The sequence below is a fragment of the Rutidosis leptorrhynchoides genome, chromosome 11 (genome assembly GCF_046630445.1).
Source record: "Rutidosis leptorrhynchoides isolate AG116_Rl617_1_P2 chromosome 11, CSIRO_AGI_Rlap_v1, whole genome shotgun sequence".
Lineage (NCBI taxonomy): Eukaryota > Viridiplantae > Streptophyta > Magnoliopsida > Asterales > Asteraceae > Rutidosis > Rutidosis leptorrhynchoides.
The window spans coordinates 365,815,277-365,842,877 of NC_092343.1; the positions used below are offsets into that span (position 1 = coordinate 365,815,277).

Genomic DNA, 27,601 nt, shown 5'->3' on the forward strand with positions numbered 1-27,601 from the left:
ACACGTCATTTGACAACACCGGTACTTTATGTACGCAACACGTCATTTGACAACACCGGTACCATGGGTCAAGATTAATCTCGACCAATACATATACGATGGGGGTTTTTATTTATTTCATTGGGGGTTTATTAAACACCTAAAAATGAACCATTAAAATTGAATTACTAACATCGGACTGCTAACTACGGACTAAGAAATTATTAAAACTATTAAAAGTATAAAAAGTATATATATGTGACGATTGTTTAAAATAGAAATATATTGATAAACTATATATGGATAGGTTCGTGATATCAATCGGAGACCAAGTCGAAATTACATATCTTCAAGACGAAAGTGAGTATATAGTCCCACTTTTAAACTCTAAATATTTCGGGATGAGAATACATGTATTTTATGTTTTACGTTATGGACACAAGTAACTGAAAAATATATTCTACGTTGAGTTGTACCACTGGCATACTTCCCTGTAGCTTGGTAACTAATATTTACAGCGGTATTGTAAACGCGAATCCTGTTGATAGATCTATCGGGCCTGACAACCCCAACCGGACTGGACGACCAGTATTCAACGGTTGCACAGTACTTCGTTTCGTGACTACACTTGGTACGGTGTAGTAAGATTTCATAATAAAGGGAATATGCGACGTGATTAAATGTTAAGTATGGTTACCAAGTGCTCAACCACTTAGAATATTTTTATTAAACTGTTTATATATGAAATCTTGTGGTCTATATATATATTGCTGCCGGCACTAAACCTATATCTCACCAACTTTATGTTGACGTTTTAAACATGTTTATTCTCAGGTGATAATTAGAAGTTTCCGCTGCATCATGTTGAATCTAAGCAGGATCTTGCGTACGCATATTTGTGTCAAAAATAAGACTGCATATCCAAGAACTTGTGTTGTAAAATATGCTAGAAATCGGGTTGTTATTATCATTTGTAAAGTTTGTAAGTCGAAGATTATCGCTAAACGATAATCATCTTTACTTTGTCCAAATCTTGAATCAAAAATAAGGATCATGGTTTGTAATGTATAATATATGCAGTTTTTCTTTAAAAAAATGTCGCATATAGAGGTCAATACCTCGCAATGAAATCATACGTTATCTAACACGTTCTTATGGTTAAGGACGGGTTATGACATGTGGTATCAGAGCGGTGGTCTTAGCGAACCAGGTTTGCATTAGTGTGTCTAACCGATAAGTCGTTAGGATACATTAGTAAGTCTGGACTTTGACCGGGTCTGATTTCAAAAACCATTGCTTATCACTGTTGGTTAAAATTTATATGTAAATATTATGTAGTACTAATGAGTTAGTTGTGGTGTGATAGATGTCGGGCTCAAAACTTATTATCACATTCAGCGACTCCGAATCAGAATCTTCAGATGGTGTTCCAGTCATTAACCTATCCGATGACGAAAATAATATCTTTGGGGAAGACTCACAAATTCCGGATGAACCAACTATAGAAAATCTGGAAAGTGAACCCGAGGAGGAAAGTGAACCCGAGGAAATTAAGAAAGACAAGTTCGAACAAGGAAAGAAATGAAAAGCTAATGAATTAGAAAATTCAAATCCCGAGTTTAGGGAGGATGATGTGGCACCAACTCCACTAAACACTACCACCCCTATTCCCGCTATTCCTATTCGTGCTGTCCCGGCATCTAGTTCTTCAGCCCCACCGCCAAAATATAGGCAGACAGCTAGGATACGCGTTAGGCCATTCATTGGAACTAAACGTCCTAGAAAATAGACCAAACGATGCGCTGCCGTATTAAACCATGGGATCATATAATGTTTTGTATAATATTATTAGTGTGGTTTGCTTAATGTTCGATGTAAGATAAGCATATGTAAAATAGTGAAGTGTGAAATGCAATAATTTTCCATGGTTAAGTATTATTTAGATTGTAGTAATTGGTTCGGTACTAAGCTATTAAGTATGAACATTAACGGGTAGGTACTACCCTAGATATAATTATAAAACGCTAATAAGAAGAAAAGGCTTTTATAATAATACCTGGTTCATATTATTAATAAGCTATAATGTACTGTAAATATACACTACATCTATAATATTCCATGTGAATAATTATTTTCTTTTCATTCTTATAGAAGAATATGGCGCGATTGAACCGAATGACGGAACAAGAAATCCAGGAACTCATCAATCAGCGAGTGAACGACAGAATGTTATGGGTCGAGGCTGCAAGAGGTGCTGCAGTTAACCCAAATCCTCGTGTGGGGTGCACTTACAAAACTTTTCAAGCTTGCAAGCCCTCATCATTCAGTGGAACAGAAGGACCGATCGGTTTAACCCGGTGGATAGAAAAGATGGAGACTGTGTTTAAAATCAGTGGTTGTGTTGAAAAGGACATGACCAAGTATGCATCGTGCACTTTACAGGATAGTGCACTCACGTGGTGGAAAAATTATGTGAAGGCTGTAGGAGGAGATGTAGCTTATGATACTCCGTGGGAAGAATTCAAAACAATGTTAATCAATGAATATTGTCCAAGGAACGAGGTTAGGAAGTTGGAAGATGAGTTACGAAGTCTGAAGGTTATTGGTACTGAAATCACCAACTACAATCAGCGATTCATGGAATTAGTTTTGCTATGTCCTGAATTGGTTCCAACCGAAGAACGGAAGATTGAAATGTACAAAGATGGTTTGCCCAAAAAGGTCAAGGCAAACGTTACAGCATCGAAACCTAAGACAATTCATGAAGCTATAACCATGGCAAACGAGCTAATGGATCAGGTCATCATGGATAAGAAAGTATCCAATACTGATGTGAAGGTATCAGGTAACAAAAGAAAGTGGAATGGAAATTATGATCGAGGTAACCAACAACAATCTTTTAAGAAACAAGAAACCATGCAAGGTGCAGGTAGTGGTTCAAGCTTTGGTTACAAAGGACAAAATCCTTTATGCAACCGATGCCACAAACATCACTCTGGCTACTGTAATGTGGTATGCAACAAATGTAATCAAAAGGGTCATCTTGCTGAAGATTGTAGGGCTCTCGTTACAAATACAAATGGTACCAAGACTCCTGCCACCAATGCAAATAGAACTGCTTTGGCTACCATTACTTGTTATGGGTGTGGAAAACAAGGTCACTATAAGAGCCAGTGTCCGAATCCAGAGAAGAATAATGGATCTGCAGGTGGAAGAGCATTTGTTATTAATGCTAGAGAGGCGTGTGAAGACCCGGAGCTTGTTACGGGTACGTTTACCATTAATAACTTATCCGCATCTATTATATTTGATACTGGTGCCGATAGAAGTTACGTGAGTAGAGGCTTTTACGCTAAATTGAATTGTTCATCATTACCTCTAGATGCTAAGTACATGATTGAGTTAGCTAATGGTAAACTAATTAAAGCCGATAAAATTTGCCGTGATTGTAAAATAAATTTAGCCGGAGAAACATTTAAAATTGACTTGATACCCGTAGAATTAGGAAGTTTTGATGTAATAGTCGGCATGGACTGGATGTCCAAAATAGGAGCTGAAGTTGTGTGCGCCAAGAAGGCAATTCGCATTCCTCGTAAGGATAAAACGCCAGTAATGATTTATGGAGAGAAGGGTAACTCAAAGTTAAAACTCATTAGCTATTTGAAAGCCAAGAAGTGTTTAGAAAAGGGATGTTATGCTATTCTAGCACATGTTAATAAAGTCAAAAAGAAAGAAAAAGAGAAGTGCATCAATGACGTGCCTGTGGCAAGAGATTATCCTGAAGTTTTTCCGGAAGAGTTGCCAGGATTACCTCCATTTAGATCTGTAGAATTTCAAATAGATTTAGTACCAGGAGCTGCACCAGTGGCTCGTGCGCCATATAGACTTGCACCGTCCGAATTAAAAGAATTGCTGGATCATGGATTCATACGACCAAGTACTTCACCGTGGGGAGCTCCGATTCTATTTGTTAAAAAGAAAGATGGATCTTTTAGGATGTGTATAGATTATCGTGAATTAAATAAGTTAACTATCAAGAATCGGTATCCACTACCGAGAATTGACGACTTATTTGATCAACTCCAAGGATCATGTGTGTACTCAAAAATTGACTTAAGGTCGGGCTATCATCAATTACGTGTCAAAGAAGAAGATATACCGAAAACTCCTTTTCGGACACGTTATGGTCATTACGAATTTTTGGTTATGCCGTTTGGATTGACGAATGCGCCAGCTGTATTCATGGACCTCATGAATCGAGTTTGTAGTCCGTATTTAGATAAGTTTGTTATCGTTTTCATTGATGATATTCTTATCTATTCCAAGAGTGAGCAAGAGTATGAAGAGCATTTAAGGTTGATATTAGAGTTGTTGAGAAAAGAACAGCTATATGCTAAATTTTCTAAATGTGCTTTCTGGTTGAAAGAAGTGCAATTTCTTGGCCACGTTGTTAGTAGCAAAGGAATTCAGGTTGATCCAGCAAAAATTGAAGCCATTGAAAAATGGGAGACTCCTAAGACACCAATGTAGATACGCCAATTTTTGGGTTTAGCCGGTTATTATAGAAGGTTTATTCAAGATTTTTCCCGAATAGCTAAGCCGTTGACAGCGTTAACGCAAAAAGGGAAGAAATATGAATGGACTTCTGGGCAGGAGAGTGCATTTCAATTACTGAAAAAGAAGTTGACTACGGCGCCTATTTTATCGTTACCAGAGGGGAACGATGATTTTGAAATATATTGTGACGCTTCGCGACAAGGTTTTGGTTGCGTTCTTATGCAACGAAAGAAAGTTATTGCATACGCATCCCGACAATTAAAGATTCACGAGCGGAATTATACGACGCATGATCTAGAACTGGGAGCAGTCGTGTTTGCATTGAAGATATGGAGACACTACTTGTATGGGGTTAAATGCACTGTGTTTACTGATCATAAAAGCCTTCAACATATTTTCGATCAAAAACAGCTGAACATGAGGCAACGTAGGTGGGTCGAGTTAATAAACGACTATGATTGTGAAATTCGTTATCATCCCGGGAAAGCGAATGTGGTGGCTGACGCACTAAGCAGAAAGGAACGAGAACCAATTCGAGTACGAGCGATGAACATAAAAATTCGCATGAATCTCAACTCACAAATCAAAGAAGTTCAACGAGAAGCACTTACTAAAGAAAATATAGGAAATGAAATAATGAAGAAGTATGAGAAGCAACTCGTTATACGGGAAGATGGAATTCGATATTTTGCAAACCGTATTTGGGTACCGAAGTTGGGTGGATTAAGGAAGTTGATATTGAACGAGGCACATAAGACAAGATACTCGATACATCCTGGAGTTGGAAAGATGTACCAAGATCTTAAGACGCATTATTGGTGGCCTAACTTAAAGACAGACGTTGCAACATATGTTGGGGAGTGTTTAACTTGTTCCAAGGTCAAGGCAGAACACCAGAAACCATCAGGGTTACTTCAACAACCAGAAATCCCAGAATGGAAATGGGATGGTATTACCATGGATTTCATCACGAAGTTACCAAAGACTGCCTGGGGATACGACACCATTTGGGTGATTGTTGATCGTCTTACCAAATCTGCCCATTTCTTGCCTATAAAGGAAACGGATAGAATGGAGAAACTATTACGATTGTATATAAAGGAAATTGTTTCAAGGCATGGAATACCTATTTCCATTATATCCGATCGTGATAGTAGATTTACCTCAAAGTTCTGGCAATCACTGCAGGAGGCACTAGGAACTCGTTTGGATATGAGTACCGCATATCATCCGCAAACCGACGGGCAGAGTGAAAGAACAATTCAGACTCTTGAAGACATGCTCAGGGCATGTGTGATCGATTTTGGAAACGGATGGGATAAATATTTACCATTAGCAGAATTCTCGTATAATAATAGTTATCATGCGAGCATTAAAGCTGCGCCATTCGAAGCATTGTACGGAAGGAAGTGTAGATCTCCTATCTGTTGGAATGAAGTAGGAGATCGACAATTAACTGGTCCCGAGATCATACACGAAACGACTGAGAAGATTGTACAAATCAAGGAGAGATTGAAAACAGCCCGTAGTCGCCAAAAGAGCTACGCCGATGTCCGAAGGAAACCATTAGAGTTTCAGATCGGTGACATGGTTATGCTAAAGGTGTCACCTTGGAAAGGTGTAATACGTTTCGGTAAAAGAGGTAAACTGAACCCAAGATATGTAGGCCCGTTCAAGATCATCGAACGCATTGGACCGGTAGCTTATCGACTCGAGTTACCGCAACAACTCGCCGGAGTACATAATACATTTCACGTCTCGAACCTTAAGAAGTGTCTTGCAAAGGAAGACCTCACCATTCCTCTTGAAGAAATCCATGTTGACGAGAAACTACAATTCATCGAAGAACCAATCGAAATCATGGATCGTGAAGTTAAACGGCTCAAGCAGAGCAACATACCGATCGTTAAGGTTCGTTGGAATGCTCGAAGGGGTCCCGAGTTTACTTGGGAACGAGAGGATCAAATGAAACAAAAATATCCACACTTGTTTTCCGATGACGCAAAATAGGTACAATTTTAAAATTTCGGGACGAAATTTATTTAACGGGTAGGTACTGTAATGACCCGCACTTTTTCGATCGTTCTATACTTATAAGATTAATATTTATATAAATTAAACCTTACCAACATGATAAGCAATCCAAATTGTTAAGATTTATGTTTTTGAAAAGAGTTTTACACAACGTTTGACCGTCTAGTTTGACCGATGATATCACGAACTATACAATATATGATAATTATACATACATATTTAACATGATCTAAGGATGTTTTAATATCTCATTTTGTATTAATAACAAAAAGTCATAAGTATATTTTGAAACTACTAACTTAAGTTTTCAAAACAATAACCTACGTAACGTTATTTGACATAAATACTGATGATTTATAATGTTTATACATATATCGTATAAGTAATGTATTTAATCATTTTTAAAGGGATTTTATACATAAAACAATATAAGTATATTTACAAAAGATAGTTATATTTGAATTCTCGTTCCGTTTCCTCAATAATCCTATACGTATATCTAGGGTACTATACACAGCTTCTAGAAGTATTTACTATTGGTATATACCAATAGAAATCTTCAATTATTGGAATAATATGTCATTCATGACATAATAAATTTTAACTTATCTTAGATATTTTCACTAAAAACCAAATTTTCAAGCCTATAAATAAGCACCATTTCTAACTCATTTTTACACATTCATTTTCCAAATTTTACTTCCAATTTTCACACACACTTGCAAGAACTCTCTCAACTTTTATTTTACTACTTCTTTCCAGCAACTTTACATTTTAAACTTGAGGTAAAAACTCTACTTCAACTCTTTTTCAATTCATATATTTAAAGCTATATATATAAGAGTTTATAAACTAGAACATAGTTTGAATGATTTCAAACTTGTTCGCAAACTAAATAGATCCTTCTAACTTAACTTTTAAAATACTTCAAGACCTGTAACATATCTTAATTATATGCTAACTTAACAAGGTATAACTTGGTTTTTCAAAGAACACCTTAAAAACTGAATTTACGACTTCGGAGTGCAACCGGGGGCTGTTTTGGGTTGGATAATTAAAAACCATCTTAAACTTTGAATTGGAGGTTTATTTTCTGGAAAAATGATTTTTACTATGAATATGATAACACATAAAAATTTCATGATTTAACTCAAAGTATAAGTATTTTTAGAAAAATAATCATTTGAGGTTGTTTACATGATGGAAAATGATTAACTTCATAAGTTTCACTAAAGTTTGACCTATGCCGTGTGATTTTGAATACAAACTAAGGTATTTACAGTTCATAGTCTTAAAGAGGGACTCGATCCAAGGAGATGGCAAGTTGAATCAACGAAAACGGAGTTGTAACGAAGAAACTATGACCAAAACGAGATCGGATATCTAAGACTAGTTTGGCTACGAAAATAATTGGAGAAAATTAAATAAATCACATCTTTTTAAAATAACATGATATTTTATATATATGTACTCATAATTTAATTTTATATGGTTCAGGATCACCCGTAAACAATACGAGAAGATTAATCATAAGATCCCATGATTGTACGCAACACGTCATTTGACAACACCGGTACTTTATGTACGCAACACGTCATTTGACAACACCGGTACCATGGGTCAAGATTAATCTCGACCAATACATATACGATGGGGGTTTTTATTTATTTCATTGGGGGTTTATTAAACACCTAAAAATGAACCATTAAAATTGAATTACTAACATCGGACTGCTAACTACGGACTAAGAAATTATTAAAACTATTAAAAGTATAAAAAGTATATATATGTGACGATTGTTTAAAATAGAAATATATTGATAAACTATATATGGATAGGTTCGTGATATCAATCGGAGACCAAGTCGAAATTACATATCTTCAAGACGAAAGTGAGTATATAGTCCCACTTTTAAACTCTAAATATTTCGGGATGAGAATACATGTATTTTATGTTTTACGTTATGGACACAAGTAACTGAAAAATATATTCTACGTTGAGTTGTACCACTGGCATACTTCCCTGTAGCTTGGTAACTAATATTTACAGCGGTATTGTAAACGCGAATCCTGTTGATAGATCTATCGGGCCTGACAACCCCAACCGGACTGGACGACCAGTATTCAACGGTTGCACAGTACTTCGTTTCGTGACTACACTTGGTACGGTGTAGTAAGATTTCATAATAAAGGGAATATGCGACGTGATTAAATGTTAAGTATGGTTACCAAGTGCTCAACCACTTAGAATATTTTTATTAAACTGTTTATATATGAAATCTTGTGGTCTATATATATATTGCTGCCGGCACTAAACCTATATCTCACCAACTTTATGTTGACGTTTTAAACATGTTTATTCTCAGGTGATAATTAGAAGTTTCCGCTGCATCATGTTGAATCTAAGCAGGATCTTGCGTACGCATATTTGTGTCAAAAATAAGACTGCATATCCAAGAACTTGTGTTGTAAAATATGCTAGAAATCGGGTTGTTATTATCATTTGTAAAGTTTGTAAGTCGAAGATTATCGCTAAACGATAATCATCTTTACTTTGTCCAAATCTTGAATCAAAAATAAGGATCATGGTTTGTAATGTATAATATATGCAGTTTTTCTTTAAAAAAATGTCGCATATAGAGGTCAATACCTCGCAATGAAATCATACGTTATCTAACACGTTCTTATGGTTAAGGACGGGTTATGACAAATACCCCGTCAGAATCGACTAACCGCGTATTAACTCGGGTCTCATAGTTAACGGTCACAGCCTCTATATGAGACATTTTCGAAAAAGCATTCGCATTAAAGTTTAATAAACAAAGTCATTAAATAAATGTACTTCAAAATAGTTTAACAGAAATAACTAATGTAAATGACTTTCGAACATTGTTTAAACAAACGAAAAGATTTCATAATGCGAATGTATTTTATTCTTGAGAGAAATAGTAAATAATGCAGGATTCCACTCTAGTGTATGCAATAAGCAACCAATAAGACATCAGCTAACGAAAGCAAACCTCTAAGGACTTGAGATAAAAATATACGAAAAGTCAACAAAATTGTTGAATGAATCTACAGGTTTAGTAAAACATTTATCTTAAGTTAGGCCAAGAGATTTCATTGAAAGCTTCGTAATTACATTTGTCATGAGCACTTGAATATAAGACTTTAACCAGCGCATAGCTCATTTGCTACGCGTCTTCCTTTTACCCTTTCTAAGCATACACCGATCAAGTGTACAAGTTACAACAAAATAAGCACCCCCGTGTATTGGGGCGAGGTTTGTCAAACCTAACGGTACCAACCTTATAAATCGAGCTTACGTAAAGTAATTATTATAATCAAGCTAAGGGATTTATGATCAAACTCATATGTATATTGTTTAGTTACTCGTGCCTAATATGTAAAGTAGTTGAAACAGTATGTTATCTCATCCCAATAGAAAAGTAGTAGGGACTGTAGACTCACCTTGCGCACAGTAAAAGTTTAGTAAAACAGTACGATAGTCGGACGATCACAAACGTATAACGCAACCTAATCAATTAGATTACCTTAAATAAGTACATAAGTCATACTATGTCAACCCATAGTGTACGCGTAGTCCTAGTGCTCAGACTGACTCAACATGTAAGCAAAAGTCAACATCAAGTCAACAAATCCAAGTAAGTCAACAAAAGTCAAACCTTGGTCAAATTTGTCAACCATAACAGTAGGTCATGAAATCTTAGTCAACATGTCAATCCTAGGTCCACTAACATGTTTTAGTTCACGGTTTGTCAAGTATACGTTCACAGTTTATCGTATAACATAGAATTCAGGCACACCTTGCAAACAACGAACATAAATCACAACACATAATTCATGGTAACAAGGCAAACTCCATATAATAAGTGGACTCGTAAACGTTTCTAAAAAACCTAGCCAAGCCCTCATACGATGTCTACAAGTCACGTTTCAGATAAGGTTTACCAAAACAGTTTTAGCACGCGTGAAAGTTTTAGAAAAATTCTCATTTAATATAAAAAAATGAAAATGACAAACGGCCAATTGGAGATGACTCTAGACACACCGAATTATCATTGGTAAAATAATCAAAGAATTTCATATAGCCAATGTGTACAGTTTTGACCATCTTATCGGACATTCTGATTTAGACGATCAAAGTCTCAAATAATTTCTAGTTCATGTTAGGTCAATTAGAATGCATGTGAAATCAGTTTCGGAACAATACAAGTTACCATTATTCGTTTAATCATATCGAGAGCTATACATAACCGTTTAACATGATTCTTAAGTCTAAATTGAGTGGTTTTTAACAAAGAATCCAATGGTTAGCAAAACAATCAACAACAACAACAACAACAACAACAACAATAATACCCAATCCCAAATGAGTGGGGTATGGGGGAGGTGAGATGTAGACAATCCTTCCTCTATCCTAGAATAAAGAGAAATCATTTCTTCACCCCGAGTTAAACACTCACAAGAGCGGAGAAAGTCCTCCCTCTATCTATTCGACGGGTAAAGAGATTGCTTTCAAGGGGACCTCCGGCCATAAAGAATGAAAAAAAAATGAAATAAATAGAAAAATATATATAAAAAAAAGTAATAATAAATAAGAAAATAAAAAAATAAAATAAACGGAGACGCCATGAAAATGGTAGAATCAAATTTTTATAGGTTTTACATCGTGCCTGGAGTTCAATTTAGGCTCTAAGCGGCAGTCAAGTCGCCAATAAATCGACGCTTGCTAAGCCTCGCTTAACAGAACCGTGTATATGTGTGTGTATATATATATATATAAATAATAATAATACTCATAGTACAAAAAAAAGTATATATATATATATATATATATATATATATATATATATATATATATATATATATATATATATATATAAATGAGAACGTACCTTACGCTGCTGAGCAGGGCTCCAGACAAAACGAGAAAAGCTACACTAAAAATAAAACATAAAACATACATATCTACAGACATAAACCAACATACATACATACATACATACATACATACATACATACATACATACATACATACATACATACATACATACATACATACATACATACATACATACATGCCCCCATACATACATACATTCAAACAACCGTATCTAAACAATACATAAAACAAACACATATGAAACATACAAGCGTACATATAAACCTACCCACAAAGACAGAAACATACAAACAGACTAACAAACCTACATCCATAAACATACAAACAAAGAAACAAACATTAGCATACTTACATACGCATACATACAAAAACATACAAATATCCATAAACATGCTCAAAGCAACCATAAATGAACACATATAAAATACATACCCAAAAAGCATCCGTACCTAAACATGCACACAACCATACCCTAAACCCTAAACATGCGTCCAAACATGCACGAAACTCCGTACAAACACACACATACCAGCACACACATTCAAACCCAATACCAAGCCGGGGTCCTGGTTAAATGCAAAGCACGGAATACCCGATACATGAAGATAAATATGTACACAAACAATCATACAAAGAACACTACAAAGGAAGACACAAACACACAATCCCCCAAACCCACATACTCACACGCCCCTACCCGCGTACACACAAATAAACCAAAGCCTACTCGTATATTCTAATTCTAGCCCTCCACGCATTCCTATCAGAAGTCATGTCCTCGGTCAATAAAAGCTCCTTCAAGTCGAGCTTTATTCTATCCTCCCACCTACGTGTGGGTCTACCCCTTCTCCTTACACCGTCAACTGTAAGTGCCTCGACTCTTCTAACAGGTGCATTAAGCGGTCGCCTCCTCACATGCCCAAACCATCGAAGCATTTCTTCTCTTAGCTTGTCGATGATGTGTCTAACTTTCAGGTTCTCCCTAAAAACACTATTTGGGATCATATCCAACATCGTCTTCCCACATGTCTACCTAAGCATCCTCATCTCTGCCACCTCCATCCTTTTCTCTTGCTCCTTCGTCATTGGCCAACATTCTGATCCGTATAACATGGCAGGTCTAATTGCCACCTTGAAGAATTTCCCTTTCAGCTTTAAAGGGATCTTCCTGTCGCATAAGACTCCGGTCGCTGCCCTCCACTTCACCCACCCTACTTTGATACGGTGAGACACGTCTTCATCTATCCTCCCCGATTTGTGGAGCATCGAGCCTAAGTACCTAAACGAGGTTTGTGGATGCAAGATCTGGTCTCCAATGCAGATGTTCACCCCATCATCTTGTTCATCAGAGTTTCTATCAAAATCACATCTAAGATATTTTGTCTTTTGTCTACTAATTTGTAGACCATTAGCTTCTAAGGCTACCCTCCATTGCTCCAGTCTTCTATTAAGTTCCTCCTTAGATTCGAAAACAAGCACAATGTCATCAGCAAAAATTAGGCACCAAGGGATACACTCTTGAATTCCTCGAGAAAGCTCATCAAGGATCAAAGCGAAAAGAAAAGGGCTAAGGGCCGATCCCTGATTGTGATGACCCGAAAATTTTTGACCAAATTTAAACTTAATCTTTGTATGATTAACATTTCCGACACGATAAGCAAAGTCTGTAAAACTGAATCTCAAAATTTTTGAACTACTTTCATATATTCAAATACCTTTCGGTTGTTCTTGAAGATTCACGAACAATTATATGTATATATATATATATATATATATATATATATATATATATATATATATATATATACTATAACTTGAAAACGTAACAATGTATTAATTGTTTGATACCGTACATTAAACTTATTGGTTTAAATATTTATTTGAATATATATGATAAGTTGGAATATTAATTATGTGAATAACTTGCGACGTATATTTAAAACGTGTTTATGAATGTTGAAAATATATATTAACTTGGTCATAAAATGATTTGTTATTATATATATTAACAAATAGCGAGACAATGATTTATAGAAGTAAATGACAAAAACACTCGAAAGTTTAAGATACACTTTGAATGATATAGTTTATTGATAATTTAAGACTATATTTTGACAAAGGTACGAGTCACAAAACGTAAATTGCGAGTTTTCTAAGCGTACAAAAATGCGTTCGAGAAACCGGAACTGAGAAATTAGTCGAGCATAAACGTACGAGTCATCGGACCAAAAATTAAAAGTCAACTATGCACGTGAATATAATATAATATATAATTAATTAATATAAATTATATATTATATATATATTATAAAAATATGTCGACAAACAAAACAACAAAAAATTATGAGCTGGATTTTGGGGTCATGCGATCGCATGAGAAATAGGCATAAAACCCATGCGATCGCATGGGCATCAGATTCCAAAAAGTTGCCTATAAAAGGTCAGTTTTTGCTCGAGTTTTGTTTACACTTATACTACTCCCTCTGTAATATTAATATTATTTATTATTTATATTAATAATATTATTATTATTATTATTATTATTAAGATTATTATTATTATTTATTTTATTATTATTAGTAGTATTATTATTATTACTAATTATATCACTTAAAATACTACGACGAGGTCATGAGCGTGTCACTTTTAAAATGGGTTTTCAAGCGGGATAGAGCTAAGGAAACTATGGGTTATTACTAAAGAGGTTTTGGGTATTGTTCAAGGGTTTTGCTCGTGAGTCAAACTAGTATTTATCATCTCCGCTGCATCTACGTACTTTCCTAAAATATTGAATCACAATATTCATATGTAAGCATTTATATCTTATCTATTATATATTAATAGTGTATCCCTGACTAGTGCTCGAGTATATAGGATTATGCATGCTAGTACGATTAATTTTGTCGTTAAATAGTTTATAATAGATCACGAATTTAATACATATATTACTGATATAAGGTATATGATATGCATGTTTTTGGAAAGCTGACAAAAAATCAATAACTTTTCTTTTAGATATCGTATGATTTCGATGAACGAATTAAAAGATATGATCAACTGAATTATGATTAACGTTAATTGAAATTGCTTTTGAATCTGCAATTAATATTTAAACAACTTGTTTATAAGATTGATAAATTGATTTTTTAAATATTATCAGCAGAGTAAATGAATTCTCATATAAGGCACGTCTCGTTTTGTTGAACAATTGTCAAAATTGATTGTTTTATCATATTTTAAAGCCTTATAAAAACTATAGTTTAATTTTACAAAAATTAGGAAACTATGTGAAATATTAAAATGTTTCGATTATCATGATCATTCAACTATTGTATTGAGTCAGATTGACTTTTTGAAATGACTTTTGATAACTTTTATATGTCGATCTCGAGCATTAGGATTGTGATACACTATGACCTAACCTAGCTTGATAGACATTTATTGACCAACATACGTTCTCTAGGTTGAGATCTACGGTTATTTGGTAATCCGAGTTTCGGTCACATTTTGGTGAACGACTTTATATGCTGCTAAGGTGAGTTTCATTGCTCCCTTTTTAATTGCTTTTGCAATATATTTTTGGGCTGAGAATACATGAAATTTATTTTAAACGTAATGGATACAAGTACATACTTAATTCTACACTGAGTTTAAACCGAAAATCCCTTAGCTTTGGTAACTAGTAACTGCCAGTACATAGGATGTGGACTGGTGGGCGCGAATAACAGTATATGGATCCATAGGACTTGACATGCCTGTCCGAGCTAGAGCGCTAGCCTTTTAACGGGCGTGTGTTATTTGAGTTTAGGACACGTTGGTTTGTGTGTATTATTAAAATGATTATACAAAGGGTATAAATTATATATACGTTAAGTTTAGTTACCAGGGTGCTCAATTTCGTAGAATATTTTGATAAACGTTTCTGGATGAAACAACTGAAATCTTGTGATCCACCTTTATGTACAGATTATGCAAAACATTAAAACTATAAACTCACTAACCTTTGTGTTGACACTTGTTAGCATGTTTATTCTCAGGTTCCCTAGAAGTCTTCCACTGTTTGCTTATATGTTAGACAAGCTATGTGCATGAAGTCTTACATGGCATATTTTTCAAGGAAACGTTGCATTCACCAAATCATCACCATGTATCTTATTTTGACTGCATTGTCAACGGAAGTACTATTGTAAACTATTATTTAAGGTGATTGTCTATATGTAGAAATCATCAGCTGTCGAAAACCTTTGATTTAAATATTCATTTATGGTGTGCCTTTTCAAAAGAATGCAATGTTTACAAAATGTATCATATAGAGGTCAAATACCTCGCAATGAAATCGATGAATGACGTGTTCGTCCATATGGATTTGAAGCGATCGTCACAGTTGGTATCAGAGCTGGTATAACGCCGTCCATGTGTGGCGGGTTAGTCGTAAAGGAGGTTCTCACAGTGTTACCTGTGACGAAGCATTGGCTCTTACTCCTTGCGATCCCTTACGAGGGTTGGCAGTAGCCGAGAGGCAAGCCCTAAAATCAGTATCTGAGGTACACTCAGTGGTCACCAGGCGGTTAGCTGGGAAGGCACTGGGTGGGACGGTGGTTGTCCCCAACTGTTCTACAATTTGTATCAGAGCGTTGGTCCTAGCGAACCAGGTCTTGCATGAGTGTGTCTAACTGATAGTTGTTAAGATGCATTAGTAAATCTGGACTTCGACCGTGTCTGCATGTTAAAAGTTTTGCTTATCATTTCTTGTCGGAAATTACATGCTTATCATTCTCAAGTCTAGACACATTTTCCTGCATTTATTGCATAAATAGTGTATAGACAAAAATTCATATCTTAGCGTATCTGTTACTGTAAACTTTTCCTGACATCTTTCGAAAATTTCTTCGTGATTTATGGAATTTGGTATTATATATACATATGTAAATTATGTATTGAAGAATACCAAACTAAATTCTATAATCTAATTCATATCAAAAATCATCTCCCTAATTATACAAGATGGATCCTGTATCTAGTTCAAATTCCTCAAACTCCGACAGCTATTCCGATATGGATATTCACCTGAATTCCGAAGACAGTGTAACCCGAATGGATCAACCAATCAGCCATCACCTATTCTGGATGAATTGGGGATGGGTTCGTAGCCTACTTAATTATTGGAGACAAGAAGAAGGCGATCCCTTCCATCCACCACATTGCCCTCTTGGCGAAGAACCTGAAGCACTTACCGGCGAACCTATTCGAGACATCATTTTCTCTCTCATTTCCAGAGTGTCTCGTCATGATTATATATTATCTCAAATTCTAGATCTTATTCGTCCACTAGTCCGAACCAAAAATCACCCTGGTGTAATAGAAGAAGTCAACGAGCTTCGCGCTCGGGTAGTGGCTTTGGAGAATGTGGTGCAAAGGTTACAAGCACCAGCAGCAGCACCGACAGCAACAGTACCACCATCAGCAACACCAACAGTACCATCACCACCACCAACAACAACATCCGTATCCCACACCTCAACATCATAATCTGTACCTCAAACATCAACGTCATAAGCACCATAGATACCAAGGAATACCAACAACAACAAACGATGAAGTATTGATTCATAACTTCATCGAAGAAATATTCTGCAGAGAATATGTAGTTTCTAAAAGTTTTAGAGATTATATATTCTAGTCCTAGTCGAAAACCAGATGAGATTAATATTATGTTAACTCATTAAATCCATGATTACATCTAAGGAAAATATATATGTAGGTATATTTTCATAAAGATTGTAATTAAGAAAATTCTTTTGTACAAACTGTTAATGGTGAGAATATTTTAACGGGTAGGTAATACCCGAGAGATATATAAATTCACAATTAATATGTTACATTCTTCGATTCTGATTCAACAAATCCTCAACTATACTCACTACTTTCACAACAATATATATACTTTTATAAAAATCAAAGCAACCATCCTCATCCAAATTTAATTACATATTTTGATTTTGACAAATCAAAATCCAAGTCAAGATTTAACAAAAGACATAATTCTTAGATTCCTACATCTTTCGAAGCTATACTTTGACTTCAAAACTGTGCTAGAACATCATAGAACCCAGAAAAGTATTTGTATCATTCAAATTCCTAGAACATTATATGAATATTAACGATTACAATCTATGTTCAAATCCCTCGAAATTCCTGAAGACACTTCAAATAATGAACAATCGAGATGATGATCCAACCACATGTTAACCGCAGTCTTGTACCTGAAAAACCCTCAAAACCAAAGTCATAGTGTAACACGTATCCGTGTAATACCCTTTGGCATTTATTAGCTAAAATAACTTTTCAATCCCTTTTCAAAATAGACTGTTTTGTCACAGCTCCAGCAAGTCAACTTCGATTCTTCAGTTGAAACAGCCTTATTATAACCTTGATATATACGTTGCCTCTTTCGCCATAGTTACTGGGGAACCGTTTATGTTCCACCACAATAGCAATAAACTTACCATCAACTTCATTGATCTTTGACTTCTCGAAAAATCATTATATTTATTGAAACCCCATCATTTACTCATCTGCATCTTGTAACAAGAATTGTCTTGCCAATTACTGGGAATCAGCAATCCATATTTTGAAATCTCGCAGCATGTATATACCAACAGTTATATGTGTATATATAACATCTATCTCCTATACTTACGTACTTTGAATGTGAAGTTTCTGAAAAACACCCTAAATGCGAACTAATTCTCAAAATTTTGAAAGATGCTGATGAAGCAGCAAAAACTGTAAACGACCTTAACAGTAAAAAGTTTGATGATAAAGAATAGTGTGTTGGCAAAGCTCAGAAAAAGAGAAGGTTTGAAACTGGAAAACGAATTGAGCAAAGTATGAAGGAGGCTGTGGACAAATCACAAATACTAAACCTGCCTTCAAAGAATACAAATGATTCAGTATCTGCTGAAGTCATTAACGAATACCTTGCTCCTAACTCTAAACCGTCACAGACAAATCTTCTTTACCATCCGTTAATATTAGAAATTCTAAGATATTATCGTATCTTTCATTATAAATATCCTCGATATTTCTGAAGATATTTTCATAACTATTATTATCTGAAATTATTTATCTCTTCACAATATCTGTGTTACATCATAAAAGAAACTATTTTAGTTTCTAAATTCTGAAACCTTCGAGTTTAAAATATGAATGTGTTTGAAGTAGCGTTGGGAACTGAAGTGATAATGCAAAAAACGAACATATATTTCATAGCATTATTCCTCAAGAAAGACAAGCTTTTAGTTGCAATTGTTCTATTTACAAGTGATATTCGTTTGTATAATAAAAGGTGAAGACAAAAGACAGATTCGACGAATTTTAGACGCAAACGACCAAAAAGCTCAAAAGTACAAAAGACAATAAAAAAGGTTCCAATTATTGATAAGAAACGTCTCGAAATTACAAAAGTACAAGATTCAAAACGCAAAGTACAAGATATTAAATTGTACGCGAGGACGTTCGAAAATCCGGAACCGGGACCAGAGTCAACTCTTAACGCTCGACGCAACGGACTAAAAATTACAAGTTAACTATGTATATAAATATAATATAATATATAATTAATTATATTAATTATATATATATTATATTTATAAATAAAAAACCGTCGGCAGAGAAAAACTCCAAGGACTGAGCTGTAAAAGTAACCTCCGCGACTCGCGGATTTTGAAGAGGTTTTCACCGCGAGTCGCGGAGCCCCAAAATTGAAAACTGCCTATAAAGCCAACCGAATTCTGATCAAAATCATCATCTTTTTCTTCCTCATTCATACGTAAAATTTATATTTATATTTATAATTTATATTTTAATTTTAATTATAATTCTAATAATAAGGGTATGTTAGCGAATATTGTAAGGGTGTAAGTCGAAATTCTGTCCGTGTAACGCTACGCTATTTTTAATCATTGTAAGTTATGTTCAACCTTTTTATATTAATGTCTCGTAGCTAAGTTATTATTATGCTTATTTAAAACGAAGTAATCATGATGTTGGGCTAATTACTAAAATTGGGTAATTGGGCTTTGCACCATAATTGGGGTTTGGACAAAAGAACGACACTTGTGGAAATTAGATTATGGGCTATTAATGGGCTTTATATTTGTTTAACTAAATGAAAGTTTGTTAATGTTAATATAAAGATTTACAATTGGGCGTCCCTATAAATTACCATATACACTCGATCGGACACGATGGGCGGGGTATTTATATGTACGAATAATCGTTCATTTAACCGGACACGGGAATGGATTAATAGCCACTAGAATAATTAAAACAGGGGTGAAATTACATTCAAGGGTAATTGGTGTAATTGTTAACAAAGTAGTAAAACCTTGGTTTACACGCAGTCGATAACCTGGTGTATTCATTAAACAAAGTATTAAAACCTTGTTATAATTCGAATCCCCAATTAGTTGGAATATTTAACTTCGGGTATAAGAATAATTTGATGAGGACACTCGCACTTTATATTTATGACTGATGGACTGTTATGGACAAAAACCAGACGGACATATTAAATAATCCAGGACAAAGGACAATTAACCCATGGGCATAAAACTAAAATCAACACGTCAAACATCATGATTACGGAAGTTTAAATAAGCATAATTCTTTTATTTCATATTTAATTTCCTTTATTTTATATTTAATTGCACTTCTAATTATCGCACTTTTATTTATTGTTGTTTAATCGCACTTTTAATTATCGTACTTTTTAATTATCGCAAGTTTATCGCACTTTTATTATTCGCAATTTCATTATCGTTATTTACTTTACGCTTTAATTTAAGTCTTGTATTTATTTTATATTTTACATTAGGTTTTAACTGCGACTAAAGTCTTAAAATCGACAAACCGGTCATTAAACGGTAAAAACCCCCCTTTATAATAATAATATTACTTATATATATATTTGTATTTTTAATAAAAGTAAACTAATATAGCGTTGAGCTTTGTTTAAAGATTTCCCTGTGGAACGAACCGGACTTACTAAAAACTACACTACTGTACGATTAGGTACACTGCCTATAAGTGTTGTAGCAAGGTTTAAGTATATCCATTCTATAAATAAATAAATATCTTGTGTAAAATTGTATCGTATTTAATAGTATTTCCTGCTAAAATTAATAACTATTTTATATACACCTCGCATAACATCAAGTATTTTTGGCGCCGCTGCCGGGGAACACTCTTAAACGCCGAAAGCGGAACGCTAATATAAAAAAAAAAAAAAAGAATTTTTAGTTAACTTTTATTAAAATTCGTTTTTGTAAAAATACGTTTTAATTATTCAAAACTATAAAAAGAAAAACAAAAATATAAGTATTTTTAAGATTTTGTTAAATATTTAAGTTTTATAAGTTTCTTTATCTTTATTTTAATTTATAAAAATATAACTTTTATTAAATATCTTTTATATATAAAAAAAACAGAAAACAGAAAAAAAAAAAAAATAAAGAAAAAACGCGTCGAATATTCAAACCTGTCAGCTGAATTTCTGAACCCCGCGAGTCGCGGGGTTTGATGTATTAATTACCGCAACTCGCGGAGCCTTTCTGACAGGCGACAAAAAACCCTAATCCTGCATTAATTACGGGTTATTATTAATTATAATTATTATTTAAACCTAATTATTATTATTATTAGTTTTATTTTTATTTTTACTTTTTATTTAATTTATGTATTTAGTATTAATTAGTTTTATTAAATTGTAAAATTAGTAGTTTTATTAAAAAAATAATATAAAAATAATATTTTTATAAAAAATTGTACTTTTTACAACTTTTTGTATATTTTTATATTTTGTCCCTTTTTAATCGTTGTAGCATAACTTTTGTATTTTTAGCTCATATTTAATTTTAAACTTAGTTTTTGCTATAGTTATTTTTACTCCTAGATTTTTAGGCTTTGCCGTAGAATTCCTTAAGTGCTTTTTCTTTAGACTAAGATTTAGGTGCTTTAGAATTTTGCGACGCCTTTTTAAGTTTTAGTTTCTTTTTAAGTTATTTCCATTTGGGATTTAGTTTCTCCTGTAAGCTTTAATATTTTTAGACCTTTTACTATGTATCAATTATCATTCCAATTAGTAATTTCAATTTGCGATTATAATTTTAAGTTAGTTGTAGTAATAAGATTAGGTTAGTAAAGTATTTTTAAGTTTTTATAAGTTTCTTTTATTTTTCCGTCACCTTTTATTTTTCAACCATTTTTCTTTTTCGACCTTTTGCGACGAACTCTTTTTCTCTCTTATTTCTCGCCATTCTAGTTTTTAGGACTTAGAATTTTTTCTACTTCTTATCTAAATTTCTTAAAATTACGAAAATTTATTTTAAGTGGTTAAATTAATAGACATCAAAATTTTCTGGTTCGTAGTAATAGTTGGATTTGTACGTGGACCGGGTTATTGGAGCCAAACAGTCCTCAATTATATTGAGACCAAACGAATCCTGCCCCTCTGCTGCATCTTTTGGCTATTCGAAACGTGGGCAAAATCAGAAAAGTCTATTAATTGGATAACTTATTATAATTTTTCTTTCCTTTTAAAAACTAATAGGATATTCAGTGAATGCACCGAGCAAGACGTTCATCACCTTTTGTACGTTCACCACCTGTAACTAGATCAAGACATTTAGCAAATATAACCGCCGTTGATTTTTCTTTAGAATCGTCATCTAGTCAACCAAGTACTTCAGTTCAAATTTCCGATAATCCATTTTTTGAACCCGACCTCACAATTGAGAATCCGGAAAATATTCAGGAACGGTTCGTAGATCCTGAACCACTAAACTTTCCTCCGGAACCACCAATCATTCAAACAGAGATTGTTGAGGAACGAACCATTAAATCAGAATCATCTAGTGATACCGATTCAACAAATTCAATTATGGAGAATCTGGAACCTTTAAGTATGGAAGACCGAATGAGAGCTAAACGCACTGGCCAAGGTCACGCAATTACTCATCCAGACATTAATGCTCCAGATTAGGAAATCAAAGGACAAATTTTACACATGGTGACTAATCAATGCCAATTTAGTGGTGCGCCGAAGGAAGATCCAAATGAACATCTACGTACCTTTAATAGGATCTGCACACTATTTAAAATACGAGAAGTGAAGGATGAACAGATATATCTCATGTTATTTCCCTGGACTTTAAAGGGAGAAGCCAAAGATTGGTTGGAATCGTTACCTGAAGGGGCGATTGATACATGGGATGTTTTAATTGACAAATTTCTTAAACAATTCTTTCCTGCATCTAAAGCCGTAAGACTTCAAGCAGAAATTGTTACGTTCACACAGAAACCAAATGAAACTCTATATGAGGCGTGGACAAGATATGGAAAGTTGTTAAGAGGATGTCCGCAACATGGTTTAGACACCTGTCAAATAGTACAAATATTCTACCAAGGATGCGACATCACTACAAGGAAAGACATAGATATAGCAGCTGGTGGTTCTATTATGAAGAAAACCGAAACTGATGCTTACAAAATTATTGATAACACTGCTTCCCACTCACATGAGTGGCACCAAGAAAAAGATATCATTAGATCATCTAAAGCAGCTAGAGCCGATTCTAGCCATGACTTAGATTCCATTTCCGCAAAGATAGATGCTGTGGAAAGACGAATGGAAAAGATGACTAAAGATATTCACTCAATACGAATTAGTTGTGAGCAGTGTGGAGGACCACATTTGACAAAAGATTGTCTCAGTATTGAATTAACAATGGAACAAAGAGAGAATATTTCATACATAAACCAAAGGCCTGGAAATAATTATCAGAATAATTATCAACCGCCAAGACCGATTTACAATCAAAACCAGAATTATAACCGAAATATTCCATACAACAACCAACAAGGTCCTAGCAATCAACAAGTATCCAATAATACTTATAATTAGCAAAGACCTAATTTTCAAAACAAACCACCACAACAAACCGATGATAAAAAGCCGAATTTAGAAGATATGATGACGAAGCTAGTTGAAACTCAAACGCAGTTTTTCACATCTCAAAAACAAACTAATGAACAAAATGCTCAAGCATTTAGAAATCAACAAGCTTCTATTCAAAATCTGGAACAAGAAGTAAGTAACCTAGCAAGGTTAATAGGTGAAAGAAAACCGGGAAGTTTACCAAGCGATACAAATGCTAACCCCCGGAATGAAACAGCTAAAGCCATTACCACAAGAAGTGGTACAACACTTAAACCACCTGAAATACCTGTAACTTCTGATGAAACTATTCCTACTCCACAAGAACCACAACCTGATCAAGATAAGGAAAAAGAACCGGTAGTTGAAAAGATTAATGAAGATAACACAGTTAAGGATAAACCTTATGTTAAACCATACCAACCACCACTTCCTTATCCGAGTAAAATGAAGAAAGAGAAACTTGAAGCCGAGCAATCCAAATTCTTGGATATGTTTAAACAGATAAATGTAAATCTTCCTTTCATTGATGTGATTTCAGGAATGCCAAGATATGCTAAATTCTTGAAAGATCTAATCTCAAATAGAAAGAAAATGGAAGAACTCTCGGCTGTTACTATGAATGCTAATTGTTCAGCAGTGCTGTAGAATAAGATACCAGAAAAACTATCTGATCCAGGAAGTTTCACAATTCCATGTTTTCTGGGTAGTCTTAGTTCAATAGAAGCATTGGCAGACTTAGGTGCTAGTATAAATCTAATGCCGTATTCACTATACGCTAAACTAGACCTTGGAGAATTGAAACCAACCAGAATAAGCATACAACTAGCCGATAGATCAATAAAATATCCTAGAGGGATAATGGAGAACATGCTAGTTAAAGTTGGTACTTTAGTATTTCCAGTAGATTTTGTTGTTTTGGACATGGAAGAAGATTCTCAAGTTCCTCTCATATTAGGAAGACCATTCTTAAACACGGCTAAAGCAATGATAGACGTGTTCGGTAAGAAATTGACCCTAAGTATAGAGGATGAGAGTGTTACCTTTTCAGTTGATAGAGCAATGCAACAACCACAATCTGCAGATGATACATGTTATTATATTCAAACTATAGATGCACATGCAGAATTATTAGAAGAATTTCCAGAATTACAAGGAACAGGAGAATGTTCTTTAGGAGAAGGTAATGAACCAATTGATGAAGCTGAAATGTTAGCTACACTTATAGCTAATGGATATGAACCAACAACAGAAGAAATTCAAATGCTAAAAGAAGAAGACAGATATCGATATAAATCATCGATAGAAGAACCTCCGAAATTAGAGTTAAAGCCACTTCCAAACCATTTGGAATACGCTTATTTACATGGTGAATCTGAATTACCTGTAATAATATCGTCTTCTCTTACTAAAAATGAGAAATCACAACTCATTTCTGTGTTGAAAGCTCATAAACCAGCCATTGCATGGAAGATTCATGATATTAAAGGAATAAGTCCTTCGTATTGCACACATAAAATCCTTATGGAAGAAGGTCATAAAACGTATGTGCAACGCCAACGAAGACTAAATCCTAATATGCAAGATGTAGTTAAGAAAGAGATTATTAAACTGCTAGATGCAGGTTTGATATATCCAATCTCTGATAGTCCATGGGTAAGCCCAGTTCAATGCGTACCTAAGAAGGGTGGCATGACTGTCATTACAAATGAGAAAAATGAGCTTATTCCTACTAGGACTGTAACAGGATGGCGTGTATGTATTGATTATAGAAAATTAAATGACGCCACCAGAAAAGATCACTTTCCCTTACCTTTCATAGATCAAATGTTGGAAAGATTAGCCGGAAATAGTTACTATTGTTTTCTAGATGGATTTTCCGGATATTTTCAAATTCCAATAGCACCCGAAGATCAAGAGAAAACCACTTTCACGTGCCCTTATGGTACTTTTGCTTACAAACGCATGCCATTTGAACTTTGTAACGCCCCTGCAACCTTTCAAAGGTGTATGATGGCGATTTTTCACGACATGATAGAAGAATGCATGGAAGTATTCATGGATGACTTTTCAGTCTTCGGTGATACATTTAAATCATGTCTAGTTAATCTGGAACGAATGCTAATTAGATGCGAACAATCAAATCTAGTACTTAATTGGGAGAAATGCCATTTCATGGTTAAAGAAGGCATCGTTCTTGGACATAAAATTTCAAAAGAAGGAATTGAAGTGGATAGAGCTAAAGTAGATGTAATTGCTAAACTTCCACATCCCACCAATGTTAGAGGAGTTAGGAGTTTTCTAGGGCATGCCGGTTTTTACCGACGTTTCATAAAAGATTTTTCTAAAATTGCCACTCCTATGAATAAACTCCTAGAAAAGGATGCTCCATTCATCTTTTCAGATGAGTGTATCAAATCTTTTAATATTCTTAAAGAAAAACTCACTAATGCACCGATCATGATAACACCAAATTGGAATCTACCATTTGAACTAATGTGCGATGCAAGTGATTTTGCAATGGGAGCCGTTTTAGGACAAAGGATTGAAAAACGATTTCAACCTATATATTATGCTAGTAAGACGTTACAAGGAGCACAAACGAACTATACAACTACTGAAAAAGAACTCCTTGCTATTGTCTTTGCTTTTGACAAATTTCGATCATATCTCGTTCTAGCAAAAACGGTGGTCTATACCGACCATTCTGCTCTTAGATACCTATTTTCAAAACAAGATGCTAAACCAAGATTAATCCGTTGGATCTTACTCTTACAAGAGTTTGATATTGAAATCCGAGATAAAAAAGGAGCAGAAAATCTCGCCGCTGATCATCTTTCTCGTCTTGAAAATCCCGAATTAGAAGTTCTAAATGAATCAGCCATACAAGACAACTTTCCTGATGAATATCTATTGAAGATAGATTATAAAGAAATCCCATGGTTTGCAGACTATGCAAATTATTTAGTATGTGGATTCCTTGAAAAAGGATTATCGTACCAAAAACAATTTTGATCACTATTTTGACACCACAGCTAACTAATTGTGGGGAGAATCAAGTCTTTAAAGGATAATATGTATTTCTGTTAGAGTTAGATTGTCTGTTTTCGTGTAGTTCTCGAAAATGGAACCCGAATGGTCTTTCCCTAGCAGACCCTAAAGAACTAGTCTTCTTCCCCCATTCTGAATTTTTATTTTTTTTAGGTTTTTACGAAATGAAGACTGCCTGTGAACTAAACCATGGTCTAATGCTACACGCTTTGATCACTAAACGTAATAATGACATACTACCGAGTGAAATAGTATCAGTAATCAGAGAAAGAATGGACGGAGTTAGAAAAGAATCCAGATGCGAAGATAATAAGTTACAATTTGGTAAAGGAAAATCAAAATCCGCAGCGAAAAGAAGAGCACGACACCTAGAAAGATGTCACAAATGCGGAAAATGGTCACATGGAGGTAAATGTTTAAATAATCAAACCTATTCAAATACCGAATTTGTTACTTTATGCAGAGACGGACCGTTCATATGTTTAGAAGAAAAGACACTGAATGCTCGAGGTTACGCCTATGTAGCCATGGAAAACCAATTAAACCGACTATCTTATGAATGGGATAGATCATATAACTAAGAAATCTATTCCAAAGGTATGTCTGTACAGTTTTTATTTTTATTTTTATTTTTAACCTTTTGATAATAAACGCTAATTTGTTCGCTAAAAAGTATTAAATTGGTATTAAATAAAATTAGGTTTGGCGACCGAAATTATTGATATCATTCAAAAATTTATTACATCACTGCGAAATTTAACGTTTATTATAAGGTATAAATATCTTTAAACAATCAACCCAAAATATTTCAAAAATTCGTCATGAGTTAAATTAGGTCTTGGAACCGAAATTAATTTACCGAAAAGAGGGGCGCATATTTTTGATAATATTTGATTGATTAAAGTGGGATAAAAAGACAAAAAGATTTTTAAATTTATTTTTACCATGTTTTTAAAATTAATATTTAAATCTTAAATTAATATTGTAAACTTTGTAAAAACAATATATTTAAAATATTTGAAAAATTAATATAAATTTTTAATTTTATGCATTTCA

At 34.2% G+C, this 27,601-nt stretch overlaps 1 protein-coding gene across 1 annotated transcript in view; it reads right to left on the reverse strand.

Annotated features, from left to right (window-relative positions):
• Nucleotides 1-10,431: 10,431 nt before the first annotated feature.
• The window catches only part of LOC139875906 (uncharacterized), a 102,531-nt gene continuing 85,361 nt past the window's right edge, over nt 10,432-27,601 (reverse strand). The window contains exons 5-9 of the mRNA XM_071863204.1: nt 12,776-12,954; nt 11,789-11,800; nt 11,692-11,707; nt 11,489-11,533; nt 10,432-10,512 (exon numbers count right to left, since the gene is read on the reverse strand). Coding sequence (XP_071719305.1) covers nt 10,432-10,512; nt 11,489-11,533; nt 11,692-11,707; nt 11,789-11,800; nt 12,776-12,954 — 333 coding nt within the window. The remainder of the gene's footprint in view (nt 10,513-11,488; nt 11,534-11,691; nt 11,708-11,788; nt 11,801-12,775; nt 12,955-27,601) is intronic.